The sequence below is a fragment of the Musa acuminata genome, chromosome BXJ3-7 (assembly GCF_036884655.1).
Source record: "Musa acuminata AAA Group cultivar baxijiao chromosome BXJ3-7, Cavendish_Baxijiao_AAA, whole genome shotgun sequence".
Taxonomy (NCBI): domain Eukaryota; kingdom Viridiplantae; phylum Streptophyta; class Magnoliopsida; order Zingiberales; family Musaceae; genus Musa; species Musa acuminata.
This window is the reverse complement of record NC_088355.1, coordinates 35,219,069-35,246,142: the sequence shown is the minus strand read 5'-3', so window position 1 is coordinate 35,246,142 and position 27,074 is coordinate 35,219,069. Positions and strand designations below refer to the sequence as shown.

The 27,074-nt window shown below is 36.4% G+C and overlaps 3 protein-coding genes across 5 annotated transcripts; all 3 read right to left on the bottom strand.

The window, feature by feature from the left end:
* Nucleotides 1-4,740: 4,740 nt before the first annotated feature.
* On the bottom strand, nucleotides 4,741-6,290 carry LOC135642409 (serine/threonine-protein kinase-like protein At1g28390). Its single transcript, XM_065158541.1, has one exon. The coding sequence runs from the start codon at nucleotides 6,162-6,164 to the stop codon at nucleotides 5,112-5,114; it is 1,053 nt and encodes a 350-aa protein (XP_065014613.1). The 5' UTR covers nucleotides 6,165-6,290; the 3' UTR covers nucleotides 4,741-5,111.
* A 1,271-nt stretch (nucleotides 6,291-7,561) lies between these two features.
* On the bottom strand, nucleotides 7,562-10,257 carry LOC103992226 (cyclin-D3-1). The gene is made up of 6 exons (XM_009411849.3): nucleotides 9,684-10,257; nucleotides 9,062-9,148; nucleotides 8,840-8,938; nucleotides 8,554-8,755; nucleotides 8,333-8,454; nucleotides 7,562-8,174 (listed from the first exon to the last, which is right to left on the bottom strand). Exons 1-6 carry the CDS (start codon nucleotides 9,984-9,986, stop codon nucleotides 7,953-7,955), a joined length of 1,035 nt encoding a protein of 344 aa, XP_009410124.2. The 5' UTR covers nucleotides 9,987-10,257; the 3' UTR covers nucleotides 7,562-7,952.
* Nucleotides 10,258-14,756: 4,499 nt separating this feature from the next.
* LOC135642138 (uncharacterized) lies at nucleotides 14,757-19,388 on the bottom strand. 3 transcript variants are annotated; one of them, XM_065158025.1, is made up of 7 exons: nucleotides 18,966-19,388; nucleotides 17,672-17,762; nucleotides 17,354-17,529; nucleotides 16,584-16,611; nucleotides 16,336-16,444; nucleotides 15,694-15,879; nucleotides 15,034-15,592 (listed from the first exon to the last, which is right to left on the bottom strand). In XM_065158025.1, the coding sequence occupies exons 1-6, from the start codon at nucleotides 19,185-19,187 to the stop codon at nucleotides 15,702-15,704; spliced, it is 804 nt and encodes a 267-aa protein (XP_065014097.1). In that variant the 5' UTR covers nucleotides 19,188-19,388; the 3' UTR covers nucleotides 15,034-15,592; nucleotides 15,694-15,701. The 3 variants fall into 3 exon arrangements, with proteins under 3 accessions (XP_065014098.1, XP_065014097.1, XP_065014096.1); XM_065158026.1 differs by lacking the exon at nucleotides 15,694-15,879 and having other exon boundaries at nucleotides 14,757-15,098; nucleotides 18,966-19,387; XM_065158024.1 differs by having other exon boundaries at nucleotides 15,034-15,879.
* Nucleotides 19,389-27,074: the final 7,686 nt, after the last annotated feature.

The following is a 27,074-nucleotide window of genomic DNA, read 5'->3' as shown; positions in this document are numbered from 1 at the left end:
ACCAGCACGAAACTGCTGAGGAAATCTTAAAGATGGCAAAGAAACGAAGAAGAAGAAGAAGATATCATGAAAGTTCGAGAAATCAAATAATGATGTTCTATGCCTCTTCCAACGTACAAAAATAATCTTACCGTATGAGTTCATATAAATTGCTAAGGAGGATTAATCATGTTCCTCGTAGATGATCGAGTATAATCATAACATCGATATTTTATGAAACAAATAAAATAATATCATCCTAACACCAGAACTATTTTGAGATGTTCATCTTAAAGCCTACAAGGAGGAAAATTCATCTTACAACCAACAAGAAATAATCGGTGTGATGGTGGCAGTTCATGCACTTTGTAATTTGTTTCTTCGTCTCATGCATCAAAATGATGTGGCTACTTTGAATCATCTTAGAATATTTGATGTAACTCAACATGGTTTACACAATACTTGGAGTGCAAAAATCAATGGAAGGACTTTTAAAAGCTTTGAATAATGATTGTTATTATTCATATTTTCATATCCATCATGAAACTCTTGATAATAATACATATAATCGGAGTGGTCATAATGATCATGAGGAGAATTCAGCAAAGCATCAAATAACAAGTAACAAAGTTCTCCAAAATCTTAGTGTCACTACACAAACTACATAGCTCTTAGAAGACAGTCTCCGGATATTATTATCTCATCTTAGTTCTCATGCAAGACAAATCGAAGTATTATATTTAAGAAATATCATATCTATGCAACAACAATCGTAAGTTTCATTTTGTGGGATTAGCTTTATGGTTCTTTTGTCGCTATTAAGATATATAAGAAGTTAAATACTTAGTTAAGTTTAGAGTAATTCAATAATTATTTATAATTTATATTAAAGTTTTTTAGGTCTTTTATAATCTTTTCTCAGACTATTAGTATTAACCATTTTATTTTTTTTTAACTATAGTATCTAAAAGTCTTCTAAGCATATGATCATACTATTTCAAACTATTAATACTCATTATCCTTTATTGAAATATTACATAGTTGTTCACGAATAAAAATATTTCTTTTCCTATCTGTCCTAATAGTTTCACACAATCATCTTAATATTATCATCTCGACAACACAATTTTTTTATACATTTTATTTCTTAATTACTTGATACTCATATTCATAATACATTATTAGTGTCATAATTATTTTGTATATATTTTTAATATCCAATGATCATATATGACTCTTGATGTCTCTCGTCGTATAACTATTTTATTTTTACTCTATAAATAAGACATTCATTGGTCTTTTTGTCATATTAAATAATTGATCTAATATACCTAAGGATTTTTCTTAAAAAGATTTCTTGTCTATCTAATTTAATAATATTTATTTATTTTTAGAATAATTAAAATTATGTTATATATATTAAGTTTTAGTTCAGTCAAACTTCTTTTTCATCATATTCTTAAAAATATTTATATTATCATTTTAAAAGTTCTATTAGTCCCAGTAATTTTTTTTTACTATCACTTTCTTCTTTTATTTTCTATAATAAATATCTAATATCATCAATGTATATTGATTCATCAAACTTTTATCATGTATAAACTTACAATTCTTACAAATAACTTTATCTATCTTTCTAGTAAGAAAAAAATATATTTGACTATAGTTATGATCACTCTTATAAGTAATTAAATATTTATCTCTCTTCTTAAAATGAGTATTTATAATCATAAGATCATATGAAGTTAAAAAATCTAAAATTATAGTATTATTTTCATTTCTCTCCATATAACAAAAGCCCCTATGCATCTCTCTATATTTACTATATATTTTTCCTATATAATCATTCAAATTTCTTTCAATTATAGACATTTATTGAATGATATCACCTAAGTTTTTTCAAAAAAAATTTTGGTTTAATGATCCAGTCTGACTTAAGAGACATAATCACTAATGATATTCAAAATATATTGTCCTTCCACAAAATTTAAAATTATAATTCTATATTCAAATCTTTTTAATCTAAAATAGTATTCTTAAGATCCTAATCAATAATAATTCCTACACAATCTTTGTGTTTAACTTTTATAGTATATCAAACTTTATATTTAACACTATTAATCTCCCTAGATTTTTTTTTACTGACTTAGTCTTTTGTAAGAATATAATATTTATTTTTTTGATGTTTATCATTTTTATTTTTTTTTAAGTTATATTTTAAATTGCTAATCAAACCATTATATTCCTCCAAAAATTTTACACAAATACACATATATCCCTTCAAAAAATTTATATTTTATTATATTAATAATTATTCAGAACAACATTTTAAGTACCTAATATACCTTTTACCACTTTCAAAAATAATTTGTCCCTACATGTTTGTTGATATTCTTGGAGGGTAATATTAATGTTAATTTGAGTATCAACTCATGGAGATTAATTGCAACAAAGTACTTATAATTTCAGAAGAATATGCATGCATAATATGGATTTAGAGAGGAAAAATAAAAAAAATAATTAATTTTGATAGAATACATATATATATATATATATATATATATATATATATATATATATATATATATATATATATATATATATATATATATGGAGGTGTAAGAAGGAAAGTGGAGTGGGTGGTGCATTAGATGCCATGCACACAGATCTTATTTGGAGCATTGCACATTAAATTTGTTCCTCCCACCTGGTCCCACTTTATGGGCATAGGATATTTGGTGGGGACTTGATTGACCTTCTACTCTCTCTCTGTATCTATCTCTTGGGTTGAACGGTGAGCTGCTCTCTATCTCTCTCCTTCTATTCTCTTTCAACCAGTTCTGTTGCCTTTGGCTCTCTTTTGGCCCCTTTGTGGCGTGGGATTCACTCTATCTTCCAACTAGGCGTTGGCATGTGATAGAGACGCCGTTCGTGCTCATCGAGATCTTCACCTGTGTAGATCTTAAAGCACCGTCGTCGTCTTCCATCTCTCGGGCTATATATATATATATATATATATATATATATATATATATATATATAATAAAGTCATCAAACCCTACTAAGCAATCTCTTCATCTTACTAATTTTTTTTACCTCAATAAATGATATATATTTTTTATTAAAGAGGTATACTTTAGAGTTAATAAGATCATTTAGTCTTATATTTGTTAATACGTATGGGAGTCAAAGACTTATAAGTTCGTCAGGTCTTCCTTATCTTTATATGTGCTTTTTAGAACTCACATGTTTTGAAAGTATAAAATCGTACGAGTACATCCATCGCATAAAGCGGACAATTGCTCGCGAGTCCGATCAATCAAATGATCCCTTATTAGATTCACGTTAGAAGGAAGGCCCGAGGTTTACACCTCGGTCGAGCAAACTCGCTCCCGAACTGGCCGACCAAATGAGCTCTTTGTACTGTCTCCCACCATTGTTAGCTGTCCAAAGGTAAGCCTAACTCGCATACGATTGCTCGTTCCACCAAATCCAACTGTTTAGATTGGTGGATTCGAGTCAAAGATCTCCACACCTGATCAAGACATACAAGTGGAAGACCCAACTAGTTTGATCAAGTGGGTCCATAATCTTTGGACTTCTCAACCAAATAGTTGTCCTTGAATCTTGGTGTTGGAATCCTGATGTCGATAGCAAGCATAAACAATATCTTTGGTCAGACTTTAGCATCTTATCACTAGCAACATCGTCATCCGATCCGTCACTATTGCTGAATGTCCATATGACTTGAAGAATTCCAACCATATGATTGTCCAATCGAACAAGCAGATAGTGACAACAGTGAAATGGTAAGACCAAGACAATGACTTTGTGATGATATTGATGGGCAAAAATCCATCTAATTTGAGAGGGATGTGACTAAAACAAATGCATGAGAGTTCCTCACATAAAATAAAGCCGAAAGCAAGAGAGAGAGAGAGAGAGAGAGATGATAATTAAGTTTTTATATTTAAATAATATTTTTTAGAATTCTAATAATGGGGAAGATAAGTAAGTAAAAAAATAATTAATTAAGTTAAATCTCCGATCGATCGAATTAATTCATGAATAAATTCTTTAGGTACATATAAGATTAAAGGATGATTCCGACGCTTATAATAGTGACCCCCTTTTTAGATGTAATATTTCTTTTAATTGAATCATATTCAATCAAATTAATTTTAAAATCTTATCTCTAGTTTTATGATCATAATATTATATGTAGCATTATCAAAATTATATAAAATTCTTTATATTTAAGGATCGAGAGACTAAAGAGATCTAACTATAAGGATAATATGTAATTAGTCCTAAAATTTTATTTTATTTTTACATTGATATTACTCTCATCATCCCTATTTTATTAATTATTTTATGAATAGGTGAATCAAAACATTCTTTATTAGAATAAATATAAGTGACTCAAATACTAGTTTGAGAAAATGACATCATTACATTTACAAGCAGTAGCAACTATTTTCCTTTTATATCTGTGTTGTACTTTTGATTTCAATTTGTCTTGTTATGGTTCATCGAATCTAATAATCATTTTGGTAATTTCTATCCTCATTGATTAGTATATCTTTTAATACAAAAAAGAAAAATTCGTATCTTGAGTTAACTCAAAATCCCTTTTACATTCTCTTTCATAAATCCTACATATTTATGTATCAATCTCCTTAAATCTTTTAGGGAGAGAAAAATCTTTACAGCATTCAAAGAACTTTTTACTTCATAGTCATCAGAATTTAAAATCACGTATTAATGCTCAATTTTTAATGATTTTTTTGGACAAAAATATTTACAATTCCTAATTCTTTGTAGAAAAAGCAAATTATATATATTATTAATTAAATGTTTTTTTAAGTACGTACATGCCAGTGAATGAATGACTTGCTCGCTGCCCTGTCGCAGACGTGGGAAGCATTATAATGCCAGTCCTCACGAGTCGTGACACTACTGAGGTGGCTGTTATTATCGAACCACGCGCCATCAAATCGACATCATTACACTCATCCCGTTCACAGCAGCGACGAATGCTCTTAGTGGTAAAGCGGGCATCTCGGTGTTTTCTGTTCGGAATAACACGGCCGATCGGAAGAGACGATAAGAAAACTAAAGGCCGCGCGACGTTACGAGCCCGCCACGTCGGACACGCTGTTGCGGCCATTCGGCGGGCGCGACCTCTTCCCCGGCCGTCGCAGAGCCCACCGCCACAACCGCCGCCTGTTGGCCGCCCGAAGCGCCGTCACCACCTCAGCCATCGACGGTCGATCCCCTGCGGCCGGCGCCAAGCACCTCCCTGCAACCTCTGCGACCGCCCTCGCTGCCTCCTCCTCACCCCTATCCTCCGGCGCCGCCCGCGGGTCCCATAGCTCCTCGAACCTCCCGTCCTCCAGCAACGGCGTCGCCCAGTCCACCAGCGACGGCGGGCTATACTCCACGTCGATGGCCTCCCGCCCGCTGAGTACCTCGAGGAGGAGGACGCCGAAGCTGTACACGTCGGTCCTGGTGCTGGCGTCCACAGGGCGGACGTAACCCGGGTCGAGGTAGCCCATGGTGCCTGCCGGAGGTGGAAGAGACCTGTCCTCATCGCCGCCCGGAAGCGGCAGCCGAATGGCCAGCCCGAAGTCTGCGAGGCGGGTCCGGCCCTTGGCGTCCAGGAGGAGATTGGCGGGCTTGACGTCGCGGTGGACGACGCGGAGGGAGTGGAGTTGCGCGAGAGCAGCTGCGGAGCGAAGGGCGAGGCGGATGCGGCGTGAGAAGGGCGGCGAGGGGTGGAGCGGGTCGTGCAGGAGATCGTAGAGAGAGCCATGCGGCATGAGGTCGACGACCGGGATGCGGGGGGACGGCCCAGAGGCCGGCGTAGCGCCGACGAGGTTCACGAAAAGCGGGCTGCGGGGGAGCGACGAGAGGAGGTCGATCTCGGCGTCGGTGGCCGAGGGGGAACCGGAGGAGGCAAAAGCCAAGGAAGGGAGCTTGGCGGCGGCGAGTAAGCGCCCTTGGTCGAGCGAGGCGCGATAGACCGAGCCATGGCTGCCGCGGCCGAGGAGGGCCGAGGCTGAGAAGCCAGAGGTGGCAGCGTGAATCTCCTCATACGTGAAGACCCGGTGCTTTTGGCCCCTCGTCTGCACTTCTTCATCTTCCTCTTGGTACGAACTCTTGCAGCAAGCCAAGGGCCTCATCTTGAGTTCGGAGACAGATTACCGAGGAACGAGGAGTTTGCGGCACGAAATTTGAGGCGCGAGGGAGAAGCGAAGAGATGGCGTGCCGGCGTTGAGGAAGGGATGTCTGTTTCGTGTTCTCCACTAATCCCTGCGTCCACAACACGGGATTGTGCCTCCAACTAAGCTTCGAAGTGCAGCAGGGGAACCACGGCCAACGCTTTGCTACACTTGGGCTTACTCTACCCGCATTGTCTACCATCCATTTAATTACTTCAACTCGGTAGGCCCATGATCCTTCGGTCACGTTATGTCTCGTGTGGGTGTCGCGGAGAGTCTCCTCCCTTGTTTGACGCTCGTCCAACTCCACCTATGCATTGGTTTGACCGTTGACAAATAAAAGTCGAGTACATGGAAAAGTCCACAAACTAATCTCCTTATACGGCATCCGACAAAATACTCGTCTCCTTTGGAATCTATTTTTGGACAAGATGGAAAAGTCTACCAGCGTTGACTTTTCTCAGCACAAAAATGTGGTATCCATGTTTGAAGGAAAGAAACAAACATACATTTGACTTGCTCATTTTGGCTGGCGAGAAGCTGATTTATTGGAGTCTTCTTCGAGACCCAATTTGGGGGTGAAGGTGTGATCGATGGGAGGGGAAGGGATGAAGATATCGCAAGAGCACTCAAGACCGATGGACGATGTTTCGTCACTCATCGCTCTGAACATAAACTTCATACCAAAATGATTACGGCTGTCAGAAAGCCTCATTTCTATTCTTCTGTAGCATCCAAACGGTGGCGAGGAGATGCTCACCTCTCTTCAATCAAGACGAGGCAGCGTTGAAGGAGGGTTCACTTAGGTATTCAGCATAGGCGAGAAGCTAAAAATAAGAGAGGCAGTGGAGGATCACAAGCTCACAGTGCTTCCATGTGATCACCTCCAAATGAAGTGGAGCTCATTTGGTGCTCATCCCATGCCACTGTCATCTCTTGATCCACACCTGGATTAAAAGTATCCACATGTATGGGCACTGTGAAGCCCAAATGCCATGCCACATTGCTAGATTGGATCTCAGGATGATGTACTTGATTATTAGGGCTAAGTAAAGATGCCTAAGGGAGGGAGGGAGCCAAAAAGAGAGAAGACAAGTCTGCAGGGAATAATTCCCTCCATCCTTTGAATACAACTGCTATGATCTTGGTTTAGAAGCTGAAACTTCCAAGAGTGGTCCACCTACAGTCCCACAGCCACCTAATAGACACTGTATCCTGCTCTGATCCTTGAAGGCCATATATGCTGCCTTCCCAAGATTTAGACTGACGAGGGGTGGGGGGGGGGGGGCTCTCTGTAAGCAAATTCCAGGAGTCTGAGCTGACAAGCAGTGAAATAGTAGGGTGACAGGCATTAGAAATACCATAAAACTATTTTTTAAGCAGATAATGACAAATGAACAATAATTCTCACAAGAAATCCACTCCCTGCTATTTTTTCTCTTCACTTTCCATTCAGCTTTCTTTTTCTCTGGTCTGTGTTCACCTTTGATCCTTGAAGGGATTTGTTTCCAGGTTTCCTCGTTTTGCAAAGAAAACCAATACATTATTCCCCGGAGAGGTGTCTCTCTCCTCTCAGATTTATATGTTTGGCATTTCTCATTCTGATTTGTTCTTTCCAATCTGAACAAGCTAGTGGCATTCTTTCTGAACACACCAAAATCCTGCCTAAACAAACCAAAACACTTTGTTTTTTCAAGGTGCTAAAACATCTTAAGAGATCAGGTACACACAAAAACTCCATGACATTGATCATCTGGTTGTTTTCCTCCTCTTGCTAGCTGGAGAGAGACCAAGACATGTTGCATGTGACACAACAGTTGCATCATCACTCTTGTAGCTCAGGCATGCAGCATGCAACACCCCAACAGGGCTTTGGGGCACACAGGATACCGAGGAGACTAGGTCTTTGGCTGACTGCTTCCTCATCAATACTTTGTCTTGAATCACTTCATAACATCCCAACACCCCCTCCTACAGCACCCAACAAAGACAGTAAAAATTCATCCAAGGAAAGAAAACACCTCTTGAGCAACACAATAAAATACATTAATGATCTTTAACTTGAGGTAGTAACACTAGAGAAAGATAGTCTTTTGATCGAAAAAGAAGTAATGTAGAGATCATTTTACCTTAGCTACATGACAGCAACAAGACAAGGCCTCCTCAACATCCACAATCTGGGTTTCTCCCAAAACCAACAGTGCAATGGCTGCAGAAATTACTGAGGGTCTGAATGCTAGGAAATCAATGCCTGCATCCAATTGTTGCATTGTTAAGCACACATCCCAACCCACCTATTCTTGTGTCACACCAAAATCCTGAAATTTACAGCTATGCGCAAGAGATGTACCTCTAATTGTGCTCAGGATGAGTTCGGCAGATCGAGAAAGTGACAACTTGATAGGTGCACCACAACCATTGAACTTGTGGAGGAAGAAATCTATGAATGAGAAAGGAGTCACAGCTTGCATCCTCCATTTGAGGGTGCTCATCACCAGAAGTTCCATTCTCTGAATTGTCCTTCCTTCAAATATATATTTTGCCTCACCAACCTATACAAGGCAATCCAGGGATGTTTACAACTGCTAATTTTGTGAAGAATATATCAGAGAATTCTACTCCTGATGTCTTCTCACCTGTAAATCCAGGGACAGAGGAACTTCAGTTTCCTCCATCTTGGCAGCCAAAGATAGGCAGGCCACAGATAATAGTTGTGTCATCCAAGCCTTGCCTTGCTGCAATTACAGATAACAAAAGAAAAAGGAAAATAGGTCACATAAAGGCTATACTTGACATAAACAAAAAAGAGCAATGCATGTCTAATAGATCAGATTACAGGCACTGAGAGTGATTCTTACTGGGAGATCATAGGAAGAGAGGAACCTATCCAAGTAATTTACAGATAAATAGGCACTCAGTGGTCCAAAATTGTAATGAGCATGAACCTGTTCGACAAACCAGAAATGCCATCAATCCACAGCTGAGGAGAGGAAAAGAAGAATCAAAGCTTGAGACTAGAAAATAATTGTAAAAGCAAATACACAAGAAACCAAATACGCTTTCCCAAAACCACATTTCAGACAAACTATGCAGGATGGATTAAATAGAAACCATATTGTCTTAAATCATATACACAAAATTATAAGCATAGCACTCATTAAACTACTGGTATTTTAAGAGAAAGTAGTATGACTCTGGACATTACAAGATGCAGGAAAGGGCAGATAAATAGAGGATGAGATAAACAATGCACAAAAGATGGAATAAGTAGAAGAAAGCCTGGATGTAAGCATCAATATGAGATATCGGATACCAACCAAATCGAGTTTGTAACCCTGGTGGTCATCAATTTATAAGCAGTTTCTTTTTTTTGCCTTGTAAACGTATCAACATATACACATAGATTGATCATCAAAATCAAGAAAAAAGCGAAGAAAACAATGGAATAATTAAGAAAAAATAAGAGAAAGAAGAACCCGCCTTCCAAATCCAATCAATAGCATCTCTCCTGATGGAGGAGTCCAACGCCCCAGAACACAGCCTCTCGCGGTAGTCCTCCCTAGGCAGATGCTCCTGCTCTCTCTCGACCAACAAGCTCAACAACTCATCCGACTGCAGGGGAAAACCCGCGAGGATATCCCCATAAAAATCGCACCTTTTTGGTTCAGAAACCCATCCAGGCCTATGCCCGCCCTCCTCCTCACCATCGTCGAAGCCCAGGATGCTGTCGTTGTCCTCAGCGCACAGGAGGATAGAGGAGGCGCAGTCACAACTTGGACTCATTGCTCAGTGAGACAAAAGAAGACCGAGATGCAGACAAGGTAGTTGTGAAAAGTTCACTCTAGAGAAAGGGGTCCCTGTTGTTCCTCCTCCTCCCTCCACCTCTTCCTCTTCCTCCTTCAAAGTTGACTTTTTTTTGGCACAGAAGATGAGTTCAATGCCAGTACTATTCCAGTGTTGAAGGAGAGGCAGAGGAGAGGTGGAGGGGTGTCACTGTTGCATAGAGAGGAAAGTTGAGCTTTTTCTTGAGAGATGGAGAGAGAGAGAGAGAGAGAGAGAGAGAGAGAGAGTATTTAGGGGAGAGCGAGACAAATAGGGAGGAAATTATTTTAAAAAAAAATATTTTATTTATTTATTGCTCCATTAGAATGTGGGCTTTGTGGTGTGGGCTTCTGACTCTTTGGGGCTTGTGGGAGTGATGATGACTCACTAAAAAAAATGTGATGATGTGATAATTGATTGGTTGGAAATATTTTGGGTGATTAGATTGTGCATGATATGGTTGTAGAAACTATAAAGGCAAGATATAAGGAGAGGCTTTTGAGACAGAGCACATCAGGGACCAACACAAAAGCAAGAGACAGAGCTTTTATGGCTTGGGAGATGCAAACCTGTGAAATTACAAAGGAAGACACACTTGTTAATATATTACATATTGGTTAACATGAAAACTACTTAAACTACTTGCAATGCATTAGTATTAATCAATAGGCAAGATAAAATCAGTGAGGGATGCTAATTTTGGGGGTCAGTTTATTTTGAGATGGAGATTAGTTAATGGATTATTAAACTTTTATGAGTTTCCATGTAGCTAATTAAGTAAAAAAAAAAAAGTAGTAGTAATTTTTATTGGTTTATATCTTGTGGGATGAGATGCATTATCAAATAAATTCTCAAAAAATGTGCAACATCTTAATTACACCTTACATTTGGACAACCTTTGTAAGTTGTGATGGTGCAGCAACATAGGATAAGGACTGTTAGGTCATTTCAGGGGTTGGGAGGAGCACAGCTCATCTCCTTGGGCAGTCAACATGTTTATTTAGGGGGGAAGGGAACATATCTTTTGAAGGACCTTTCAAGTAAAGTTGAGGGCATTTGTGGAAAATGATATGGCAGGGGCTGACCAATAGGAGCAGGGCTCTGCTCTCTAGTCTTCTCTCTTTTTCTTGGAGATTTGATCTTTTTTATTAGGGTTTCACTCAGACCATCTAATTATCACCTTAATTTTCACACAGATAAATGAGAAATTTCTTTGCAATTGTTTGATGGATTTTTTTTTTCTTCTTCTTGGAAATGCATATGCATATGATGGGGAGCTCAAAATTCAGTGTTTCTGATTCAATTATGTGCAAACTCTTCCTTTATGGAGATTTTACAGCAAACATTTGACCATTGCCAATTTTGCTATGTGTAAATACTAAGGAAATTAAATTATCATATATTTTTTATATAATTAAGTTGTTCCCCAATCAATTGAGAATTTCTGATGCTCTGTAAAACATGAGATGAAGACTTTTTGGAAGAATTGGTCCATGGATTGATTGCATTCCCAAAATGTTAAGATTTGCTCTATCTCCATTGTCATCCCCTCAACAATTCAAATCTTTTTATACAGTCTACAAATCTTAGGTCAATTTGTTGGATTTGTTTTACCATGTAGTGCATGCTAAATATAGATTATATATATATATATATATATATATATATATATATATATATATATATATATATATAATTAACTATATTTAGCATCCCGATTTTTATATTTTTGAAAGTTAGGTTGACTCTTCTGACGAAAATACTATAAATCTTACCATTGAGTAACTCTGTTTTATTTTGATTTATTATTGAGCACGTGCGATATTTCTATTAGTAGAGTTACAACGTGAGGAGAAGTAGAGTTAAATGTTTCACTTTCATAAATATAACATCAATGTAATTTTTGAAAATGTATCAACTAAAATACTAAAATAACTTATTACAAAGGTGATATGTAATTTGCCCTAGGTCATGATTGATTTGCCTGGTTAATAAGTTATATGCAAAGTCATACATCATTAATGTGTTTAGATGAGGTATTAAAAGACATATGAAACACTTTACATATGATTCGTCATTCATGCTGTTGGTTAATTAACCAAAATGAGAAATAAATGAAAATTTGTTTTAGGACAAATTCCTCAATGTTACCACATGAATTCTATTTTTCCAGCTACATCTACTCTGATTTAGCATTTAAAAGTCAGTAGTATCAATAGGGTTTCCGGTTCCTATGTCTCGTTTCAACCATCAATCAGGGAAGGAGTTCTTTCCATCGGTCGGTAGCGTGGGCCCGACGAGGGCAGAAGTCTTGTTTGGCCAATGAGATGGTAGCCTTCCCTGGTTGATGGTTTGATTGAGGCAGGTGAAGAAAAATTACAATTGACTGAGATGGTAATGTGAAAATTTCATTAGATTATTTTACTCTCGACTTCCTCTAGTCACATTGGAAACTTCATTCTTTTTAGAGACTTCAGACCCTCAAAGATCTAAATTCCCCAACCAAACACAAAAATACCACATCTTAGATTGGGATTTGGAGTTTGCAAGTTAGATTTTTTAATATAATCAAACACAAAAATGGTATTTCAATTGGAGTTTGAATCTCCAATTGAAGTTATCTATGTCCATTTTCCTCTGCGATTAAATCCTGCAGCTTAGTTTGCAGCAGTCAACTGTTCTTCAGATGTACTCAGTTCTGAGACCAAGAATTAATATCTGCAGCATCTTGAGCATGGTCCACCTGCAACCTGTTTCCATGCCATCAATGAATCATGGTGTTCTTGCAAGTAGGACGGGAAGAACAGCAATGAAAGGAGAACTCATTGAAGGAGACAAATCTTGCACCCCAATAGTAATGGCAGTGCTAATTGAGGGAAGATGTCACAGGCTGCAGAACTCAATCATATATACACTTTTCCCTGTGCAAGTTCATGAACTTGCAAGGGAAGTTGTTCCAGAGAGAAACAGCAAGGAAGCTACTCAAAGCTTTGCAGGGATGTATGCTTGAAAGCATCTTCTACTTTTTCAGATTTCGTCCAAATGCTCCTTCGTGTCTTGCATTCCTCCTTTCTCAATCCAACTCTCTTTATGACTCAGTTCCCATGGTGTCACATGTCCACCACAGATCTCCATGAGCACACCACCCGTTCTTTTGGTTGCAGTCATGGCCTTTGATCTTAGAACTAACTGGTAAGCACGAGTGTTCGTGGCCTTTTTCCCAAGAGGTGTAAAGGAATTATGAGATCCGAGCTCTTGGAACTGTCGCTAGACGATATATGATTCCTTTAACATATCATTGACCGAGCAGCGCATGATGCTGTACGCATGCTCGAATGATGTTAGCATCGGTCTTAGATCTCTATGAGCTCACGACAAGTGCAATGCAACTGCTTACAGCCAGAGACTATTGGAGGAACCTCTTTTCTTCAAAAAGGAAGAATTAAGCTTCGAGCATGAACAGATTGTAGTAAATCTTTTTGCATATCCATGTGATTACTCGCGATCAAACCTTTGAGATCTTTCATGAATATGGTCGAATTATCTATGCACGCAGGAAGTCAAGCAGCACACATGAGGGAGATGGTGGTGGTCAAAGTGGACACTGGCATGGTGATTAAAGAAGAGGGCCTCGGGCACAGGCATCCAAGGTGCTCATGTGCTTTCTATGAGCTCGAATCCAAGGTAACGGAGCAGTTTAGTGGCAGAACACATCAAGGACTTCGAGGTGTTGCTTTCATGGTGGGTGCATGCAGCTTGCTGCTGCAGAGCACACTGGAACGCGCAGCTACTCAGCTCATCGCATTGAATCCGCCCAAACTCCAACGAGAGGCGGAAAGTTCATCTTGCAGACATGTGGGATCGAGGAGTGAAGTATGTCTCCGAGGATGCAGTTGGGGAAGGTAGGCTGCATTGGTTGCTTGCTTGCTTCTGCAACTTAATGCAATAGCTTACCCAGTTGAGCTGTGGATTCTATTTGGACGGAAACAGCCAGAAGCTAACATTTCGTAAGGTAGTCAATAGATTTTGTGCTCATCTTTGACATACTATAAATAAACAACTGGTTTGCTGGCTTCTTCCTCGCATTTTGTTCTTACGTTGACTTCACCTTCAAGCCTGATTAGTATCTTCATCTTCATATATTTTGATTTCAGAAATAGAATTGTGGAAATCAGAGCAGCAGTCAGCTCAGCTTTGGATGTAGAAAAAATGATTTGGAGACGCATGCAAAATTAAACTGAGTCAATGCCTCCTGCAATGACCCAAATTACTTTCTGAGTCTGATAAATATTATTAGTAATTTAAGTTTAAATATACATTAAACAATATATAAGGACTTGAATCTGAAACCCGTCAATTGTTGTATGTGTACTCGAACATGAGACTCATCAGACCCATTGATCAAAATCAACAGATCAATTAAAATGAGAAGGTTTGGACCAAATAGGTGGTAAAATCAGATGGTGCAAATCTTCTCTCTCTTTATTAGATTAAAATGAGAGGGTTGAGACCAATTATAGATGCATATAATTGCTCATTCATCAGGAACTAATTACAATTTAAAAAACTTAAACTTGAGGTACTAATTACAATTTTATCAAACTGATTAAAAATGTGATACATACACTTTAATGAATACCAATCCAATCGGTGTTAATATATTAACCGACTATCGATACGATACATACGGAGCGCTATATTGAGTCATGCCAAATATATCGACACATGATATGTGAGAACGTACAAAGATATCACCCGTACTTACTGTCTATTATGAGCGATATATTATGGTACAATAAACCTTGCTTCAATTACAAGTTAAAAAAATTTGGATGCTCAGGGAAGGTTTGAATAATTTGAGTCTCCATAATATTTTTGCTAACTGATGGTTTCGAAAGCTGTTATCTTCCAAAGAATTGGAAGCAGCACAACTGCTCCAAACACAAACAAAGATTTAGGCATTACATCTCATGGAGTTACAGGATTGATCTTCACAATAATTTGGATATTACGCGGCAAGAGGTCCAAAATGCTGCAGAGGCTGCTTTTAATAACACTGGATTTTGGTATATGCTGAAAGGAAAAAAAAAAGAGAGAGAAGCAGCAGTTAGTAGACTGCAAAGTGGCAGACAAATATTTTCCTGTTTAACAAAAAAGAAAAAGAGGCTTTTTGACCTTTAGATTTGACAAAATTCCAGTCTATAGAAGTAAAATCAGCAACATAATGAACAGCAAAACAAACCAACAGCACTATATAGGTTTCAATAATGCCTAATTTAAGGTGGCATAACAACTAAAAGCCCAGTTTTGTAGATAATCCAATGTGGGAAGGCATGATTGGGGACTCAGAAGCATATCAATATTCCACAGGCTTGGGTTAGTGTTGAGTCAAGTGCCAGCATCTGAGAATCTCTTTAAATAAAAGCAAACCTAGGGAACACTGCATGATTTTCGGTACATTAACCAAGATCCCAGCATAGTCACATCTTGATCATCCTTCTCTAAAATATTCTCATCTATTCACAACCATATCTTGATCATCCAACTTCTTGTTCATCTCTCATTCACTTGCAACAAAGAACACATCAAATATACAAAATTACAAATGAATGACTTAGTTAAAATCACTAATTAAAGAGCTATGATTCACAAGTGACAGATGATGAACTGAATTAATTAGAAAGCTAATTGGCAGTGAGAAGTTGAAGCAAGCCATAGAGGCTTCTGAAATAGAAGTATCTTTAAATAAGCTTCCCAACCAGCTGAAGAAGAGCAAAGTGATAATTTGAATTGAACAGGACATCGAAAGATCAAGCTGCAAGTTGCTACTGGAACATCAATGACAACAGCACATCTGATCACCAAAAAGCAAAGATGATCCGGGGATACTATAATGTGTCAGGGTTGAAACTTAAAACATAACCTATCTTGATTTTAGAGAGAATGTAAACAGGCCTAATGTTCAACTCTATTATTTGTTTCATAGCTGCTTCAACTGAAACCCTCTGTTTTCATATCTCAAAACTTGTAGAAACGAGTTCTTTTTCTCAATAATGGTGATAATTCATAATACTTGTATACAAAGCCATAGCCCATGAGCAATGTAACGTTAATCAGATCATGGTATTACAATATTACATAGTAGATATCAGCAGCAGTCAAGGCACTGATACATAGGAAGCAGTCATATATTTAGTGCTTCAATGCCAAAATGTTTAGAACAGTGCAGCAGCTTATAGAAAATTAAGAACGTACAAGATTAGTTTGCATAGTGCATACATCTGGTTTATGAAAAATTAGGCAAACTCACCCAATAGCAGTTGCACTCCAGGATGCAACATTGTAAACAACTTTGCTTCCATCCCAGGCCTTACGAAGTTTACTTTTCTTCTTTTTGACAGAAAATGTTTTGCAAAGTGCTGAAGGAAGAAGCATGACAGTCAAAATTTGAAATTATATATATATTTTATATACTTTTTAATAGCCAATGACTTATTAAGTAAAAGAATTGCCAGAAGCAAACTAGATAAACCATCATATTATAGTCAAAGATCTGACCTTTTTGAAGTTGATTAGGGGTTAGATCCTGCAAAATGGAACTGCAATATATGAAGTTCAACATACGCATAATTTGTGTTGAACACAAAAGAAGAACATGATAGTAATGAAAAAGCAATATGAAGTCCCATGCTTGGTTGTCGATACACATGTGCCAATCCAAGCAAGAATTGAACCAGTTGTAGTGACCATGGAATAGCAACTCAATTTGGCATAACCAGAGTAAAAACTGGTACAAAAATTCTTGGTAAGGAACAAATTGGACCAGCTGTTAGTACGTATCTTCCTTGCATTTATGGCAGGAACATCATTCAAAAGGAAAATTAGGCATGCATATGTTTTGATGCAGACATGCATATACATTCAACATCCATCTTATTGATAATAAACTTCAAATGGCCAATCTAAGATACATGTGCTCATTTCTTTTATCAATAGTGCACCAATTCTAATGATAAAGAAGTGAAACAATTGCATGTGCTCTACAAAGAAGTGAAGTAAAACCAGTTATGATTCATTGACACAGCTTAGTGCACCAATCCACATTGTAGTTGGGTAATAACAGTTTACATTTGCTGCAGAATTTGTTTATGCATGGGTGTTAGCATGTTGAACCAGTAATGCTTGTTTCTTTTTAACATGAGTCCTCATAAGGCATCCAACAAAGATAAGATACTAATTGGATGGTCTTTTGAAGCTTCAACCATCGGTTACAAGGATACTTGTGCAAAATCATTAAGAAAAAGACTGTTTCATAGAAGGCTACGTACCTTGGTTTGTTTTAGTGACAACAGGTAAGCAGCCATGAAGGATGCAATCCCATCTACTATGTCTTCTTGCCTAACAAGTACATAGTCATCTTGTTCTGATTCATTGTCACCGTTGACATGCTCATCTTCCCAAAATTCGATAGCATTAACGAAATCCCAAGAAGCACTATCATCAGCTGCAACATATAAATTGAGTCCAATTCAACAATAAACTTATATTGTGATCCAGAAGACCATAACGTGATTGAATAAGAAAGCAGTTTTTTTATCATGGAATTTTACAGTAGCAATAGAAGGTATCTTGAGCCTAAGGCATACCAGAAATACGATGAGGAACTGAAATTTTGCTGTCCCCAAGCTTCTGAAGAAAGTCAGGTGATTCAAGTCTAGATTTGAGTAGATCACAGAGCTGCATAACAAGAGCAGTTACTCTGACTTTTCGATGAATGCTTTTGAAGGAAAATTTTGATCTACTACATGATATTTTAGCTGGATGATGGCATTTCAGTTCCAGATGTATCATTAGAACATGATTTGTAGTTCCCTTGCTTATAGGTTAAATAAGAAAGTTTAAGCAATTTATATAGATAAAAAGTTGTTAAGCTTCAAGTTTCCAGCATGCAAACAAAAAAAACAAGCTTAATATGCATAAATTAGTTATAAAATTTTGGTTACACTAATCGGATAATGCCATGAAAGCATCAACATTCAGTCATCTTTCAAGGATCAGAGACACCTATGCTACTGAAACTCTAGGACTACAGTTAGATATTATCATGCAGGTGCAATCCTGCAGAAACAGCTTCTTAGAGATAAAAAAACTCCATTAAGACATACACTGCTAACCTGCATACCATCTTTGTTGGAACATTTCACCAGGCCTCTTTGATTTGTATAAGATATGCATACACATACTGAATCAAATTGTTAACCTAGTAGTATGAATCTACTTTCCCACCTCAGAAATGAAAAAAGTATAGATTTATCACGTTATGCTCATGGTGCTCATCAACAAGCTGAAACATTCCAACTATTTGGGATTTTGGGGTTGGTTACATGGACTTCTCCAGCCCTTGTGCTTTGTACAAGGTTCATGGATGAGGATGTTACATGCAAATTTGGTGATCAAACTTCATCAAACACTGTAAGAATGTAGTAGTAAAGAGCACAGTCGCCAGTAACAATGACTGCTTCGGACAAGGTTGATTCAAAGTGCATGAAAGCATCAAGATCCTGCCCTATTTCAGCAAAACTCTTGCTTGCAGGAAATTGCCAATAAACTTATACTACTACGAGTGCAATTTAGGAAAAGTAATTGGTCTTTCAATATTCGCATAGAGATCCAATACACAATGGCAAATCGCATCAAGATGTCAAACAGAAGTAATTATGCAATTCTGACCTAGATTGGCATGCATCCCAGGGAAGGATAAATAACATTTACTAGATCTTTCCTCCCTTTTCCATTCTTTTTCTAAAATAGGAAATAGAATTCTCATATAGCAGTCTTCGAACTGATTGCAAAAGCAGAAAGCAACAGAATCTAAAACCAAATGAAACAATAGAACCCACAAACCAAAGAAAGATCGGAAATTGGAAAGAAATCCCCAACCTCATAGGTCTCGTAGTCAGCTGCAGAGGGCGAGGCCGGATTGGAACGATCTCCGGCGTCATCCTCCTCCGGCACCTCCTCCACCTTCTCCATGTCTGCATCTCCGGTGGGATCTCGGCCGGGTTCGGCGTCCTGGAGCAGCTCGAGGGCTTCCCGGCACTGCTCAAGGACCGCCTGGACCGTCCTCCTCCTCACCCGCATCTGCTCCTCCTCCGCCTCCATGACGTCGGAAACCTAGGCAGGGATCTAAACGAGAGGTGAAGAAGAAATCACATATTTAGAAGTCGCCGAGGACAATCGAGGGACGAGAAGGAAGAAGGTCGCAGGGGTAAAAACTGCTCCTTTATTTCGCGTTGCTTCTTTCCTTGCTTCCCCCGCACCTACTCGTCGCCCCGTCGCTTCCGACGTGTTTGCTTTTGGGTGCTGCGGAAGGATCGAATTAAAATATGAAGCCGTCACCACAAAGGCCAATTTGAGCAACGATCCTCTCCAACTATAACGTGGCTCAAATGGTTTAGAATGCGGCATCCAAACCGTCCACTCATCCAATTCTCGCAGGTTCTTTAATTTCAACTGCGCGATTATAATTGGGTGATATGGTAATTGGACAGGATCCTAAACCCATCGGACCATGCCATGCTCGTGCGTTAGTAATATTGACTGAGTGAGGATTTGCTGTTTTCCGTTTAACAGGGAACAGCCACGGCCTTTTTTTTTCTCCTTAAACCAAAACAATTATATATATTTTTCTCAGTGATTTTGGTATTTACTATTCTAAAAGATATGCTTACATAACTAAGAAGATAAAATATATGGTTATCATCATCAACTCACAATCTTGAAGCTTGAATTGTTGATATTAATACCCGTTCAAGATATATCAGGTATTTATATATTCTTCCTAAATTAATATTATGTGTTCTGTCCTTCTAAATTGAATTTTAGGAAATTAGGAAATAAATGATAGGCGACAAAATATGGTAAAATCATAAGAAGTACTTTAGGCATTTATGATTTTTATATTTTTTTTCTAAAATTCATAGATAACTATGGATTATAGTAATTAATAATTAATTTTTGGACGGTATGATGGAAGTGGCATTTGAAGAATTTTAAATATATATATATATATATATATATATATATATATATATATATATATATATGTTATATTAAAATTTCCATTGTAATAATATATGTGTATGACTAATAGGATTATATGTGATATAAATATTAAAAGAGGATTAAGAGAATAGATCCAAAATTTTAAGTAATGATAGAGTCCAATGATATAAATTAGGCTTAACCCATAATTAAGAAAATTTAAATGTTTAGTTTAAGCAAAGTTAATTCTCTTATATAATCATACGTGGAGTGTATACTCTTTGAATAAAATAATTAACATAAAAAAATATATGTGAGCTATGCTTTTTATAGATTTTGTATTTGTTATCCTCTCTCTCTCTCTCTCTCTCTCTCTATATATATATATAAATATATATATATATATATATATATATATATATATATATATATATATATATATATATATATATATATATATATTTGGGGTATGCATTTGATTTCTCTTCTTTTTCGTCTAAATGTTATTTCCAAACATCCAATCCAATCGTATAAATAGACTTGTAATTTCAATTTTACGAGCATTAACACATCATAATTCATCGAAAGACATCAAATCATTACTCCATTTAGCATTGGTTATAGATATTCCAAATCGCATAATGTTATTTTTATGAAAATTAGATTTAGGTATGATTTGGTTATGCAAGCAATGATCGGCTCAACTTGATCCGAACTTAACTTAAATTGCATTGGAAGAGTTGATGGGGCTCGAGATATCGAGGGGTCCTATTGTGATACTAAATTCGGAATAGCTTCTCTCGTGTATGATTCTTGTACCTTTAGATTATTAATATTGAGATAGGTGAGGAGATGATAGATGCGTTTGGAGAAAATCGAATGTACATTTTAAATATGAATTGATATTTGATTTTTTTTTTTAAATCATATATTTTCGGAATGTTACATCGGACATATTCATATTTAAAATACCATATGCCCTGAAGGTTACTTTATTAATATTTCGATATTCACATTATGCTAATATATATTTTTTAAATATCATATGACCTTATCTAAAATTATAAGATTATCAAAATGATACAGTGAGAAATCAAATCAATACGATATATATTTTCTATAAGATGAATTTTATTTATTTATTTTTAAAGATTATTTTATATGTATTTCTATGATTATATATTTTTATTTGTTATATATTTGGACCATACAAAAATTCTTATAAAATTACATATATTTATTTATTTAAATAAAATATATATTGAAATAAAAAGATTTTAAAAAGTATTAGAAGGATAAATTTATCATAAAATACTTATCTTAATGCACATTTAAAATATAATTTTTATCCCGTTTTTCTACCAAACGCTCGAAGCATTTTACAACCGTACATTCGTTCGGATCTCTTTATCTAATTATATACTAAAAATACAAATATATTCCCAAACGTAATCGATATTTATAACTATATTTTATGATGTATGCCTTTAACCTTAATAGGTTACGAAGATATATTCCTCGGGAAAAATAAAATAAAATATATTTAAAGAATATTTTCGATTTTGATCGTTGACCGCTCGATCGAGTCTATGCGATGCATCCGTCGAAAGGGTTCTGAGTTCGGATCCCTCGCAGGCCTTTCGTGGGGATGAGGAAGATGGCCCAATGCCATAACCCACGAGGACGCATTTCTCTACTCGGGAAGAAGCTGCTTGCCGTCCCAGAAACGAAGAAGGAAGTGCAGGCAGGATGATCTACGGGGCATGCGAATTGGGAGGAGATGATTACTCACTGTCGAGTGAGAGAGCTACGGGGCTGGTGGATGATCTCTTCTTGGAATGCAAGACTCAGTGGCGCAAAGGTGAGGAAGGGAATCCCGAGCGCTCACTGGGAGTGCCTGTCCCTCTCTACGGGAGGCTCAGGGAGGAGGGAGGAGGGAGGAGGGAGGAGGGGGAACACAAGTCCAAGAAGCTCAGCAAGCGAAACAACAAGAGCTCTGCTCAGATTGCAGGATGCCATGGTGATGATGTTCCCATGGATCAGAGCCAGCTTGTACTCTTAAGGAGAATTGTGATATGCTTTATCATTTAGTGTTTGCTTTGTTATGTTCCATCAGAGTATATGTTGTTCTTAAGTGACCTTAGTAGTTTAATTATATAAGATATATTATTAATATGATTGAATTTTTATTATGAACAATGATAAATTCACTTATGATAGAAATTCAGAGAAAACATTGATGAAATATCCTATATCATTTTTTTTCTTATGGATCTATTAGAAACTTACGATAATACACGATAACATATATCTAGTTTTTTTTTTTTTCTATCGCTCGTAATAGTTACGTGAAAATGAGAAGAGAATACGAGTCTAATTTTTTTTATAAATTAATATTATTATATTTTACATGTTGAATTATTGAATGATATCGAAAGATACACATATGATTATTTGATTTTAGATTTTGATATTAAATTACGATTTTACGATTATAGTAATATACTAAATGCTATTATTTTAGTGTTCACAAATATATGGTCTTTAATGATCGATCAATTATAAATGAGTTTTGAACAGGTCAATTCCATTCCGGATTCAATACGTGAATAGCTTCGTGTTGCAATGGCAGAGGAAAAGTTCAATGGCAAATAGCGGAACTCATTTGTGCCGTCTCGAAGCTAACGTTAGTCTTGAAATACTTTCTTATCTTTGTTGGTGTTTTTACTTGAGCGATTGTTGCTGTTAAATTACTTGCAGATACTCTAAATGTTTTAACCTAAATATTATTATTATCAATATCTTTTTCTAAACGAACGAACCAAAATATTTTCCTCTCATCCTCGTCCTCTTCTTCACCTTCTTCTTTTTCTCGTATATATTTTTTTCTTTCTCATCCTTTTCTTCTTATTTCTCATAGTAGGATAATATTAATTAGTAAGAAGCACAAAAGAGAGAGACGAGGACGTCGAAGAGAGCACGAGATAACACGAGGGGATCCAAAAGAGCACGAGATAATAATAATTGATGACATCGATAAAGAACTTAGAGTAAGAAGAGTAAGATTACGGGGAACCAAAGTAAAAAGATAAAATTAATAATACTGTGATCATAAATAGTAAAATAATACTTGATATTATAAATAATAAAATAATCTAAATAAGATAATATGTTAGATCAAGACGAATGTGACTATATTGACATAGACATAACTTGTTTTACCTAAGTTGTGCGACACCCTTGCGTGTCTATCATCAAATGTTAGTCTCCCCGAAACTTCTCGTGATTCCTTAGGAGCTACAAAAGGGAAAACGAGTTACAGAAAACGTTTCACTCGGGATCCACAAGTAAACATTTCAGAAAATACTTCATAACCAATACAAATTACACACAGACTTTACAAGCTTTGAACGGTTGTACAACAAAAGGTTCAAAATTGTCCACTACAGATCGAGTATCTCTTACATGACACAACCTTTATTTACAAACCTAAAATGGTAATCAAATCTAACTAAAATAGAATTGTTAAGCATTTGATCGTCCTTTTATATATTGTGCAAAGCATGAACAAACCAAAAATACAAACATACATAAATATTATATGAAACATCTATTAAATTTCAAATATTATTTTTGCACAAACAAATCAAAAATACAAACATACATAAATATTATATGAAACATCTATTAAATTTCAAATATTATTCATGAATGCATGCAGCATTTTGATGGCTAATGTCAAAGTCCATATATATATATATATATATATATATATATATATATATATATATATATATATATATATATATATATATATATATATATATATATATATATATATATATATATATAACAATTTGCCGATGTTTTCTAGTTTATTTGTTTCTAAATTATGTGAACTAAGTTCAAAACAATTTACAGTTAAAATAGTTGCTCATTAATGTGACTACAATGAGGCATTCCGAAGGTCGATAGCTAGATTTCGATTCCATATAGAACTGAATCGATTCACGTCGGATCAATTTCAAGTTCTTGGAACTGATTGTTTCAATTCAGTTTCAAACTAATCAGACAAAACAATCAAATATCCCTCCGAATGATACATTTAATTAAAGAAGCATTTGAGAAAATTTTAAAATAAAAAATAAAATACGTCGTACCAAATTAAATGAGTATTTTGAAAAAAAATGAAATAAAAAATAAAATAAATAGTTTTTGTTCTAAAGTAGAATAGGATTCATTTGGAACGGGTTTGGTACCATTGATAAAACTAAAGTTATCGATTAGAAGAATTGTGATATAATACCCATTTGATTGCTCGTAGAAGCATTTGGTATTTAGTGTTTGTTTTATTATATTCATTCAGTTTATGTTGTTATTAGGAAGTTACTTAGTAACTGTTAGATTATATAACTAATTATTATACATATAATTTGAATTCTTATTATAGTTTTGGGATCAATGAAAAAAAAATGGATAGTATTATTTAATAAGAGATCAAAATGGGAGGACTATTCTAATGACTTATTCTATACCCTTCCCGTTAACCTCTTACGGATTCACAATAATTTAATTTTTAGTGTTTGTTTTGTTATATTCAATCAGGTTTATGTTGTTAGAATGTTGCTTAGTAAATGCTAGTTTTGTTGAATATTATATTTTGATTGATGAAATCGAATTTGTGATCTAATCTATGTTTTGAGTGACGCAGGATTAGCTTCGATCAAGGAGAGACAAATTGATTGAAGTAGGAGGAATCAGACGTTGGGCCAGAGTTGAACATGTCAGGAGATTAGACGTTAGACCGGAGGATCGGTTGACGTGCCAGCAAAAAGACTTCGTACCGTGAGTTCGGGTATCGAGCCGAATGATCGAACATTGCGGCAAGGAGATCGAAAGTTACGGGAGCCAACATACCGATTGGGCAATACGTCGAAGGAGAGAATGATGCACTGAAGGATCGAACGAAGCACCAAAAAAACCAATGATATGTCGAACAACATATGATTCATACTTTATAATAATTTATCTAGATTGAGTTAATTTATGTCTAATTGAGTCGGTATTGGGATGAAATAATGACAACTTAATTAGAGACCCATTGGGCTTGAGTCGGGATTGTTTTAAGCCAAGTAAGGTCCATGCAGTAACACTCAACAGGCCCAGGCGGTGACACTGCCTGGGACTTGACCTCCCAAGTTGTTTGGGCGATGGTACCACCTAGTGTCAATGTCAGACTAAGTGATGGTACTGCCCAATATCAGATTGATAGACAATGATACCACTAGTTGTCAGTCTATTAAGTGATGGTACCACCCAATACTAGTGGTGGTACCGCCAGTACTTGAAAACCTGGGATGAAATCGTTTTGGCTCCAAATTTAAATCCATTTAAAGCCTATAAAAACTTCACTCATCCATGCTTAGTGAACACACAAATTGACAACAAAATTTGAAGAAAACGCTCTTGTAATCTTATGAGAATTTCTCTCCTCTAGCTCTAAGTGATGATTTTAGTTTAAGAGAGGGGTGAGTGGGTTGTAAAGGTTATCTCCTAACCTTGTAAAAAGAAAAAAGAGTTGTAAGTGGATAGTTGGTCTTCACCTATTGAAGAAAGATCGTTAATGGATGCCGGAAGCCTCAACGGAGGAGGAATCGGGAGTGGACGTAGATCATGACGACCGAACCACTATAAAATTATTTTCTACCTTAATTGCTTATCACTCTTATTCTAAGTCAAGCAAACTTTCAATATTTTTTTTGATATATTTTTATTAAGTCAAAAGTTTTAAATCAATTTAATTTTCTTAAGCAATAATTCACCCACCATTTTAGTACTGACTTGATCCTAACAAGATTATATAACTAATTATATAAGATGTATTATATATATGATTGAATTCTTATTATAGTTATCGATCAACGAAAAAAAAAATATTTATGATAGAATTCCTTAAAAAAAGATCTTGATGGGAGTGACTCATCTAATGACTTATTTTATACTCTTTGCTCTTGTGAAACTCCTAATGACTCACGATAATATATGATAACATACATAAGATTATATATCTATCAATTAGTTTCAACCTGAAATAGCACTGTTCGAACCGAGTTTGGTACCGTTCAAAATTCGATATAACTAAAACTATCGATTAGGATTATCTATAATGATACATAATCAAATTTAATTATTATAATTTAATTTCTTGGACCAAGTTTTTGTTAGGAAATCTAGGGGCGACATCACAATGCACAGTGGAAGAACATAAAACAAAATCCTCAATTCCCAAAAATATGTTCGTCATTATGCGAAGATTGGTGTGTAAAATTCACGAAACTTAAAACTGTATATAGAATAGATTGTGTTACCTAGGGAGATCGTATATCCCTGAATCCTTACAAATCTCTAGGAGAAGGTGAAGGAGGTCACGCGCCCTCCTCTCTGTTGAATCTCGGATTTTGATGATGAAGTCAATTGTCATTTGTTATCTAATCTATATGTTGAGATAAGTGTGCAGGATTAACTACGATGAAAGTAAGATACGCAGGAGTTGTGCCGGAGTCAAGACAATGATCACGTTGGGAGTTCGAGAGTTCGACGGAAGTTCGGACAGTCGTCGGAGGTTATGCGGGAACAAATCCGAGAAGTCCATGAGCTTGCCAAAGAAGCTCGTCAGAACTCGCCAAGTGGATCGTCGCAAGTCCAGGAGTTTGCCGGAAGTCCGCAGGAGCATCACCGAGGGTTCATCGGATGATCGACGGAAGTTCGTCGGAAGCTCGCTGGAAGAAGCGATTGACGCATCGGAGCAAGTTGTAGTAAATGTCTTAGGAAATATCGTAGTTAGCACAATGATTAAGTTGGAAATGGGAGGTGATCCCATTAACTTAATCTTGGGGCAATTGGGCCCCTGAAAAACCCAAATTGGGTCGAATGGATCAACCCATTCGGACCTTGATGTCTGCCAGGCGGTTGAACCGCCCCAGCCAGGCGGTGGCACCGCCTGGG